Source organism: Salvelinus namaycush, chromosome 6 (genome assembly GCF_016432855.1).
Source record: "Salvelinus namaycush isolate Seneca chromosome 6, SaNama_1.0, whole genome shotgun sequence".
Classification (NCBI taxonomy): domain Eukaryota; kingdom Metazoa; phylum Chordata; class Actinopteri; order Salmoniformes; family Salmonidae; genus Salvelinus; species Salvelinus namaycush.
This window is the reverse complement of record NC_052312.1, coordinates 6,105,341-6,116,794: the sequence shown is the minus strand read 5'-3', so window position 1 is coordinate 6,116,794 and position 11,454 is coordinate 6,105,341. Positions and strand designations below refer to the sequence as shown.

The 11,454-nt window shown below is 41.6% G+C and overlaps 1 protein-coding gene across 1 annotated transcript in view; it reads left to right on the top strand.

Moving 5' to 3' along the window:
- Positions 1-6,779: 6,779 nt before the first annotated feature.
- LOC120049567 (suppressor of hairless protein homolog) overlaps positions 6,780-11,454 on the top strand; it is a 91,170-nt gene continuing 86,495 nt past the window's right edge. The window contains exon 1 of the mRNA XM_038995847.1: positions 6,780-6,910. Coding sequence (XP_038851775.1) covers positions 6,891-6,910 — 20 coding nt within the window. The 5' untranslated portion in view covers positions 6,780-6,890. The remainder of the gene's footprint in view (positions 6,911-11,454) is intronic.

Genomic DNA, 11,454 nt, shown 5'->3' with positions numbered 1-11,454 from the left:
AAGGATTTACACAAAGTGGAGAGATGTAGTTTTTTTTGGAAACCTTCGTTATGACATTTCTGTCCTTTTCCCTCTTTGTTCTCGTGTCTGGTTTAGGTTTGAGCAGGGATTCTGTACAAGCCCTCACTACAATGAAAACCTCCCAAAACATTGGAACGGGTCCTTATTGAACGGGTCCTTATTGAACGGGTCCTTATTGACACCGCATATGAAGATTCAGGAGCAAATATTTCCACCACATCCTGACAACAAACAAAATCATTTCTGTTGAGGTTTGGAGAAAAGGTCCATTTTGTTTTTTTATAACAGAAACACAGTGTGGAAGTATGTATTGACTCATGATTTCCACATAGCCTGAAGGGAGGAACATGAGTGTCACTTACAGTAAAAGTATGTCTGCAGTAACATACTGTCCAATAAAGACTTCCCGATCACATCAGTTTCCATTGCCATAGTATGAATGTAGTTACTTATGCAAATCAACATGTGGCTCCAATGTCCTTATTGTATATTTTAGGTTACTACCATCAAACCAAACTTGCCTGACATTATACCAAACGTGTCTAATGTCATTAGCCTGTTAAGGGAAACTACAGTAGGCCTAAGGCGAATGAACAGTTCACAAAGCTTATTGCGGATGCGTTTAAACCATTCACAAGTGTCCATGGTATTAATTTTTCACTTTGCACATTGCTTTTGGGCATCATGAAAACATCACCCTAAAAAACACAATTAAAAAATGGCTGAAGAGAGAACATTGGAGTCACAAGACCTTGTAAGTAAAACTGAAAGAATCCCCCCTTAGGCCTTATTGTTCCTTTATCTTCAGTATGAACTTCTCAGACAAACTGTGGCAGCAGCAGTGCTTCCTATCAGATTCTTATCTATGATATTCCTTCTGCTGTTTGGGAATTGCTGTGTCATTTCACTAATTACATTTTCATTGAACGGTAGCGCACACACGAAAGGTCGCTGGTTCGAATCCGTCAGCCAACTAAGTGAAAAATCTGTCAATGTGCCCTTGAACAAGGCACTTAACCATAATTGTTCCTGTAAGTTGCTCTGGGTAAGAGCGTCTGCTTAATGACTACTGTTAAAATCAACTTGCATTATCTCACTGTGACTAAGACATTCTTCTAGATATCTGTTGCCTGTATAGTGCACTACGTTTGACCAGGGTCCATTAAAAGTAGTGCACTATATTATACGGAATAGCTGGCCATTTGGGATGCAAGCCAGGGTGTTTGGGTCTAAACTGGGGGGAGTAGTCAAACAGTTTATATAGAACTTGCTATGTACTTCATTCAGTCTTCTTGAAAGAAAAAAAAGTGAACAACTTTAAGGGGGAGAGTTCAGTCTGTCCCTGAGGGGGGAAACAAATGATGTGATCTCTACTGAAAACGCATCATGTGAATGGCTGATGTTGCTATCATAATTTGCTTATCACTATTTTGGTGGCCTGTTCCAGTGTCTTAGTTTAAAAGATTGGACATCTTCTATGGAATATAGAAAACACTCAAATATTACAGCCTTGCCATTTGCTGGTGTAATATGGACATGCCAGGAAACCTGTTGATGTGGCTATAACCTCATTCTACTATTGAGAAATGTGAGCCAAAATCGATTTGAAGTTCCTTCACTAAGTTCCTTCCGGCTCACACAAGCCAAGGCTACTTACTTTACTACAAGTAGGGCGTTGAAACTATTATGGCAAAGTACAAAAAGTTAATGTTTAGCAAATAACTAATTTGGGATAATTCATAGTCTTTATAAAGGATTCAACATATTCCTGTTTCCATAATATAATGAGTAATACATATTTTCAAAGCTCATGATCATTTGCACCGTTTTTGTTGTTGATGTCAGACGGTGCAGCGGCCCAAGGCAAAGACAGAACTGTGAAAGATACTGCCAAGGCAGAGCCTGCACAGAGCCAGGGAGACCAGACGACACTCATATACTTTTTATTAAACTGTTTCCCTCATATGAAATGAGAATACAATCTGCCATGGACAACTCCACTGGGGTGATTATAACACAATTGTTGTCATAGGTATAAGGTCTAGGACTTGGTAAAATATAGAAATTAAAGATATATATTTTTTAAATGTTTTGTTAATAATGTAATTATAATTTCCAATGCTGATAAGAATCAAAATTTTTACATTTATGGTCCATGTGTTACACACAACTATGACTCATTCCAAATGCTTGTAAAATTTATTTGACATAGATTTTATGTCTAATCAAGAGTTTGATTTCTTATCAAGTTTTAGATTGACTAACAAGCAATAAAACCTCATTAATCCCATAATGAAGGCAATAAATTCTCACATTGTGACCGATACACATGGACAGGTATGTCTGGTTTCACTTTAACAGGTACGTATGTAACCATGTCAAGTAACTTAATTTAATCTAAAATGTCATGATTGTATAGATAATATATCGTGTAACTGAATCTGACCCCTTAAGATTTGTCAAGTGACAGAAATGCCAATATTACTCCCCAAAGCAGATTTTTTATCTCTTTATCAAAGCTTGTAAAAAAAAAAATGAGTTCATAATTTTTGTAACATACACAGTCAGAATTCTCTTAGCACTATATGTACAACTTATCGCTCCGTCATTTTGCCACAATAACAGAAACGCTCTGCTCCAGGCTTTCGGACCACTCACAGTCATGTGATGGGGGAGTGGAGGGTGAGAGATAGAAAGGGGGAGGGGGGTCGGGCCTTTCGAAGCCCCAGCCTCTCCGCCTGGACTCCATGTCACCTCCAGGTCCCCTCCATTTGTAAAGCTGTCTGGCCTGTGCCCCTCCTAGGCGTCCCCGTACAGGCAGACATAGCCACCCTGTCTCTCCGTCCTTCATGCCTTGAACTCCCTCACACCCACACACTAGCCATGCAAAGTGATGTGTGACTCTCATCTTGTGAGGCGCTGTGGCTTTGATTCATAAAGAGAACCGGATAATATCTGAGTTGGATCTGACAGATGCAGAGGCTTGAAGAGGTTTGTTTATATGGGGGAGAAGGAGAGAAGCGCATGCTAGGTTACAGGGTAAATATGGTTTTCCTTCCTGTTTTTGTCTGCCTGTCAGTCTGGCTGTCTGGCACCTACACTTTCTGTTCTTTTTGTGTCCATCTGAAAGTCTATGTCTGAGTCTGAAATCTTCACCTCTCTCTCTCTCTCTCTTTCTCTGTCTGTATGTCTGTCTGTCTGATTCTCTATCTGACTGTCTGTCCAGCTATTTTAAGTTTCATCACAACAGATTCCACACAAATCCCTGCTGAAGAACCTGTAGTCCAACTTCACTACTTGTTTGATCGTCTGGCTTTTTTCCTCATTTGCTTTCACAAAGCTCAAACCAAAAATAAAAGATCAAATATCCTCTCATAATGATTCATTACGACCCTGAACTCAAAACCATGAAAATGTATTTTCAGAGTTCAAAACACACTATAATTTCCCGTCATTCATTTGACTATTTCAGCTAGATGCTCCAAAGAAAAAGGCTATCCAGACTTGTCTATCCTAGTGACGAATATATAAACATATCAAAATGGAAGACGAGCTGCCAAATCCATCCTACAGTAGTTAATCACGTGACTCAACCCATCTTGTGGCAAATTCATAACATGACAAAGTCAGGTCTGGTTGGGAACAAGGAGGTTGGCGAATGATGACCAATCTGTCTCTTGGCAGTAGACACTCAGGCAGTCAAGTGAGAGGATTTATAGATGGAGCACTCGTGACATAGTCATGATTGCTTGATTTGGCAGCTTCCCTTCCCTTTATTGAGCTCTAGATAGCGTTCCTGTCCATTTAAAATAATTGTTTTATACATTACGAGAGAGAGGGGCGAGAAAAGACAGGGAAAGATTGAGTAGATGGAGAAATTCTGCTAAATGATTGACGTCGCTTGATTAGAACCAAACGTGGTGCTTTAACCTTTTAATTGGAATGTTTTACCACATTGTTTTGGTTGTGAGGTCACACATGAATTTTCCAAAGTACTCGGAATCATGATGCGGATGCCAAAAAGCAACAGTCGGAGACATCAGGATTACAAGGGGGGGCCCTAAAAGGAAACATTAAATCACGTAGGAAAGTATCCATAAAAATATGTTACGAGTTTTACAACAGTGACTGGTTAGAGGTCAACTTCAGTTGTTCAACAAAAAAATATAACATATTGACAAGCATTGACAGCAATAGCTTGATTCTCTCTCTTTTTTTCCCTCCCTCTTCTGAAATATACTTGCACTTGTGTTGTCTTTTTTACTGTGTTCAGCTGTAAAACATTTGGAGAAACTTTACTCTTCCTGTATTCAATGCTGGGACTAGCTAGAGGTCTTTGGCTGACCATTAAAATGATGAAAGAATGGAAAATCAGATTGGGGAGGATGTGGTCCTCCTCTCTCTCTGTGTCTTCATAGTGTGGGCGTCAAGCCAGTCCCACTCTCATGCAAACCCCTCCTCTCACTATTTCCCTCACACTCTCACTCTCTGACTTCCTTGTCTTTCTTACTCTCCCTTTCTCTTTTGCTCTCTCCCTCTCTCTCTCTGACTCCCCCCTTTTTCTCACTCACTCACTCTCTCTCTCTTTACTTCTCTCCCTGACTCCCCCCTCTCTTTCTCTCTTCCTCTCTTTCCCTCTCTCTCTCTCTCTGGCAGACCTGCAAAGGGTCAATAAAAATGAGTTAAGCTGAAGGATATGAAACGTGAGGATTTATATGGTATGCACTGGGAAAGGTAGCATCTGGTGCACTACGTAGAAGATGTGGGTATATGGATTCTGCCGGAGTTATTTAGTCAGTTATTTAGTTTCTCCTCTAGGATTTTGCCTGCTTAGCTCCATTTATCCTGAAAACCTTAACGAATATAAGCATACCCATAACATGATGCAGCCACCACTATGCTTGAAAATATAGTCAGACTCGAGTCACAAATATGATGACTTGCAATTCGACTTTGACTTTAACACCAATGACTCGTGACTTGACTTGGACTTGAGCCTTATGACTCGACCTGACTTGATACCCTCCCCAAGCCCAAATATAAAAAATGATGCTATTAAAAAAAATGTGCAGCGCATGAACTCGTCATTTCACGGATTACAGTTTGAATCAGACAGCGGCCAATCAAATTGTGCCAGCTGAGAAAAAGTTGTGCGTGGCGGTGCAGGGGAACGTCGGCGGGTGAATTCAGATGGAGCCCTTGGAAAGATGATACCCAAAATTATTATCTTCGGATATAAAGACGATGCTGTATCAACAAAAAACAGATTGCAACTTGCAAAACATGCGGGAAGAAAATTACAGAAGGAGGCGCAGCAATTTCCAACTTTGGATGTCAGGTCAGAGCTTATGAAGTGGAGGGATGATGATCAGGACCAGGTGTGCAGATAGCTGATGGGATACAGGTGCGGGTAATCAGAGATCTCCCAACTAGCTACGTCGTCCGGCAACCAGACAGGGTGCGTTCCAGGACACCGGAAAAAACACTCCAGGACAGAACACAGGCAAAAACAGACTCAGGAAGCGGAATTCGTGACATTAGGACTCGAAACTCAAAGTTTAGAACTTGAGACTTGACTTGATACTTGACGGTCTTGACTTGAGACTTGACTCGGACTTGCCTGTCTGGACTTGGGACTTGAGACTTACTTGTGACTTGTAAAACAATGACTTTGTCCCACCTCTGATGTGCTGTATTGGATATGCCCCAAACATAACACACTGTATTCAGGACAAAAAGTTAATTCTTTGCCACATTTAAAAAAAAAGTTTTACTTTAGTGCCTTGTTGCAAACAGGATGCATGTTTCGGAGTATTTTATTCTGTACAGGCTTCCTTCTTTTCACTCTGTCAATTAGGTTAGTATTGTGGAGTAAATACAATTTTGTATTTAACCTTTATTTAACTAGTGGGTTAACTGCCTTGTTCAGTGGGTTAACTGCCTTGTTCAGGGGTAGAACAACAGATTTTTACCTTGTGAGCTCGGGGATTCGATCCAGCAACCTTTCGGTTACTGGCCCAACACGCTAACCACTGCAATGTTGTTGATCCATCCTCAGTTCTCTCCTATCACAGCCATTAAACTTTGTAACGGTTTTAAAGTCACCTTATGCCTCATGGTGAAATCCCTGAGCGATTTCCTTCCTCTCCGGCAACTGAGTTAGGAAGGACGCCTGTATCTTTGTAGTGACTGGGTGTATTGATACACCATCCAAACTTCACCATGCTCAAAGGGGATATTCATTGTCTGCTTTGATTTTTTTTTTATCCAACTACCAATAGGTGTCTTTCTTTGCGAGGAATTGGTCTTTGTGGTGGAATCTGTGTTTGGAATTCACTGCTTGATTGAAGGACATTACAGATAATTGTATGTCTGGGATACAAAGATGAGGTAGTCATTAAAAAATCATGTTAAACATTATTATTGCATACAGAGTAAGTCCTGGGGGCCTGGGAAAATACATGCTTCCTCACAACTTTGTGCAAAATTCTATGCCAAACTATGTTCCAATCGGTGCTGTAATTTATTACCCCGTAAACACGTGGGAATACTATTTCAGCGCTATAATATAAGCAACAACTCCACTCCACGTCCATCTCGCGATAGGACCACGATCCCTCCATGCTTGTCTATGGTGAGAGTTTTCCTGGTCTCGCGTGATGTCGGAAGTTTCCCACGCCTATTGTTGTGGTGTCTGCCCTTTTCTCTCACTCTCTCTAGCTACCCGCCGCCTCCCCCTCCTTTCTGGACTCATTTCCCCCTCTCTATCGTCCCTGCATCGCCAGTCTGCTTCTGTTGTCTCGGCGGATTGTTGGTCTGGGGAGAAAGGATATCGCGAGTGTTGGAGTTTTGGTGAGAGTTTGTGGAAGATGGCGCCTGTTGTGACAGGGTAAGTCTGAGATTCAGGGCTGGTGGTTGTACTGGAGTTAAAGTGAATTTAAGTTTTTCAGAGAGAATTGGTTGCTTATGCTCGAGCATAGATTGCCGACCACATTTGGGTATTTATGGCCATTTGTTTTCAGTCGGCGAAAGCATTTTCTTTGTCTAAATGTATTGTGTGTGTGTTTTCGTTTGACTACTTCACTGTACTGACTGTTGCTGCACCACGGTGCGGTGTTGTGGGGTTCGAGCTAGCTAGCATTGAGGTCCTTTTTCAGCACCAGGCAACGACACGAGTACAATCGGTCTGGGTTTGGGAAAAATAAACGTTTGTGTTTGTCTATATTTTTAGATTACATTATTCAGCAATATATCCCACGATATAAATGTATGCACCTTCTAACCCGGTTCCAATTGAATATAACGTTAATGTTCCGCTGTGCTTGAAACACGTTGTGGCTTTGTCAAGCAAGGCATCGTTTTCTGTCTACATTGCGTTCAACTCATAAGTCCGTGTTGTTAGCTGGCTGGCTAACTAGCTAGCTATCTGGATATTTCTCTATCGATTGTTGGTAAATACACTTGCAGACGTGTGATTAAGCGATGTTTTGCCGTGCGTAAATGTACTCGAATATAAAGTGGTGTTTAAAAAACAGTCCCGTGCTTTCCCGTGCCATATCCTCTCCATGCGCGGTGCAGACAAATGTTTATTTTATTTTTGAGCGCAACTAGGGGCATAACCTAACGCGAATTCTCTAGAAACTACCCGAAAGTCCAAAAACATCCCGTTGTGATTATTTTTATTTATTTTGTACATATGGAATTTCGTATCTTTCTATATAGGTCCGTAAACGTCAGATAGCCAGCGCAGAGCCACTGAATTGTAAAGCTCAAAGAAAATATGCGTGAAATGTGACGCCCCTGTCCAACGTTGGTTCGCTGCTTTACGAAATAGCGAACGCTCTAATAAATTAGCTACTGTAGTTATTTAACTAGTTTTATGCTACTTACATTTCTAAGAGGCAGCTATCTAATCTGTCTAAATAACCTGTATTTTTGCTGCTGTAGGCGACGAGGTAAATGATAACCTCAGACTCGCTATCTAATTGAATGTTAGTCAGTTTCATGGTCGTTGTCTAATATCTTTGATCGTAGCTAATTTTGCAATTGGGAGATGAAACGTGGGTAATTATTTTATGAAAAAATGGCTTGGGATTTATTTATAAAAAAAAAAAAATGAAATGGGCTTTATTTAGCCTATATGTCACCAGACTTTATAATTGACTGGGAAATAGTATTGTCATCATAGCATGCCTTAAGTCTACTACTCTATAGCTTAATTTTCCAAGTTTCCAATGCTCGTATGATGCAATAACTAGTATTAATGTTACTATGATGTATTATAAACTACTATCAAAATAGCATCTACAGTAGCTATCTGGTCTATGGATATCTCCCATGCCCAAAACAGTCCTGTAATTTCGATGGTTTGCCTGCACATTAGCCAAACACAGGCCTTTTTGTACTGTGGAGTCAGTAATCCCCACAGACAGCTCAGTGGGTGACAGACATTAGCTGGGCCTTTTGGGGGAGGGGGTGGGGCAATGCGTGCGTGCTCATTTGGGGCTTTCCAGCAGACCTGAGCTGATATCTGTTTGGAGAGAGGGCAGGCGGGGTGGGTCTGGGTGGCTGGCCACCTGTCCAGATGATATTTACTGAAGCTGTGTGCTTTTTTTCCTGCGGGGGATTGAGTGAGTGGGGGGGGGGGGGGGGGGTTAGAATGCCATAAGGGGTCATTATTATCATGTGGCTGGGCACGAGGCTGGAGGCTAGGGATGAGAGCGAGAGAGCCCACAGCCCAGCCGGCCTGTACACAGCCCAGTGCCCCTACAGCCCCACTCAGGGTCAGATCTGACAGACAAGGCAGGGCAGGGACCTGTGGTTGAGGCAGGGCACTAGTGCAGAGATGAGAGGGCAATCTGAACTGGGTCCAATAAGAATATGCATTCTAGAATATGCATTCTTATTGGAAAAATGTAAGCGGTAGGCTTTATATAGCCCATGTCTGAGTTTGTGAGCAAAGGTGTAAAAAATTAACACATTGTAGGGGCTTACTGAAAGTCTTGCTTAAGTTAAGATGGTTGTAATGTACAGTACCAGTAAAACATTCTACATTGTAGAATAATAGTGAAGATCTCAAAACTATGAAATAACACATATGGAATCATGAAGTAACCAATAAAGTGTTAAACAAATCAAAATATATTTGAGATTCTTCAAAGTAGCCACCCTTTTCCTTGATGACAGCTTTGCACACTCTTGGCATTCATGAGGTAGTCACCTGGAATGCATTTAAATTAACAGGTGTGCCTTGTTAATTTGGGGAATTTCTTTCCTTTTTAATGCGTTTGAGCCAATCAGTTGTGTTGTGACAAGGTAGGTGTGGTATACAGAAGAAAACCCTATTTGGTAAAAGACCAAGTCCATATTATGGCAAGAACAGCTCAAATCATCAAAGAGAAACAACAGTCCATCATCAAATCAAAGTTTATTTGTCACGTGTGCCGAATACCACAGGTGTAGTAGACCTTACAGTGAAATGCTTACAGGCTCTATCCAATAGTGCAGAAAAGGTATTAGGTGAACAATAGGTAGGTAAAGAAATAAAACAACAGTAAAAAAACAGGCTACATACAGACACCGGTTAGTCAGGCTGATTGAGGTAGTATGTACATGTAGATATGGTTAAAGTGACTATGCATATATGATAAACAGATAGTAGCAGTGGCGTAAAAGAGGGTTGGTGGGTGGGACACAATGCAGTTAACCCGGTTAGCCAATGTACGGGAGCACTGGTTGGGGGTAAAAACTGTTGAGAAGCCTTTTTGTCCTAGACTTGGCACTCCGGTACCGCTTGCCATGCGATAGTAGAGAGAACAGTCTATGACTGGGGTGGCTGGGGTCTTTGACAATTTTTAGGGCCTTTCTCTGACACCGCCTGGTGTAGAGGTCCTGGATGGCAGGCAGCTTAGCCCCAGTGATGTACTGTGCCGTACGCACTACCCTCTGTAGTGCCTTGCGGTCGGAGGCCGAGCAATTGCCGTACCAGGCAGTGATGCAACCAGTTAGGATGCTCTCGATGGTACTTTAAGACATGAAGGTTAGTCAGTCTGGGAAATTACAAGAACTTTGAAAGTTTCTTCAAGTGCAGTCGCAGAAACCATCAAGCGCTATGATGAAACTGGCTCTCATGAGAACCGCCACTGGAAAGGAAGACCCAGAGTTACCTCTGCTGCACAGGATAAGTTCATTAGAGTTACCAGCCTCAGATTGCAGTCCAAATAAATGCTTCAGAGTTCAAGGAACAGACATCTCAACATCAACTGTTCAGAGGAGACTGCGTGAATCAGGCCTTCATGGTCGAAATGCTGCAAAGAAACCACTACTAAACGACACCAATATTAAGAAGAGACTTGCTTGTGCCAAGAAACACGAGTAATCTACATTAGGAAATCTGTCCTTTGGTTTGATGAGTTCAAATTTGCGATTTTTGTTTCCTACCGCCCTGTCTTTTTGAGACGTAGAGTAGGTGAACTGATGATCTCCCCATGTGTGGTTCCCATCGTGAAGCATGTAGGAGGTGATGTGGGGGTGTTTTGCTGGTGACACTGTGATTTATTTAGAATTCAAGGGACACTTAACCAGCATGGCACCACAGCCTCTTGCATCAATACGCCATCCCATCTGGTTTACACTTAGTCCCACTATCATTTGTTTTTCAACAGGACAATGATCCAAAATACACCTCCAGGCTGTGTAAGGGCTATTTGACCAAGAAGGAGAGTGATGGAGTGCTGCATCAGATGACCTGGCCTCCACAACCACCTGACCTCAACCCAATTGAGATGGTTTGGGATGAGTTGGACTGCAGAGTGTAGGAAAAGCAGCCAACAAGTGCTCAGCATTTATGGGAAATCCTTTAAGACTATTGGGAAATATTCCAAGTGAAGCTGGTTGAGAGAATGCCAAGTGTGCAAAGCTGTCATCAAGGCAAAGGGTGGCTACTTTTGAAGAATCTCAAATATATATTTAGGGAAAAAAATGTTACACTTTTTTTTGGTTGCCTCCAAATGTGTTATTTCATAGTTTTGATTTCTTCGCTCTTATTCTACAATGTAGAAAATTGTTAAAACAAAGAACCCCTGGAATGAGTGTGTCCAAACTTTTGACTGGTACTTTATATCTGAACTCTTTCAGCTCAGTTTATCCTAAATAGTATCATGTGGCATTGTACATGATCTGTCCTTTTGATAAGAGAAGCGGTGAAGAATTCAGGCAGGATGTCTCTTCAGGGCAGAAAAACAACAAGGGAAAGGACCATAGTAAATGTTTGTTTTGTCTAAAATGAGATTAAAACCTCTTCCAAATGATCCACAGGAATTCATATTTGAGCTGTCACAGAACATAAGACTAGCTTACCTGCAGCCTATCTCCTCAACACAGCTCTCTGAATGTTAGAAAAACTGGAATAAGATCAGATTACACAGCAATCGT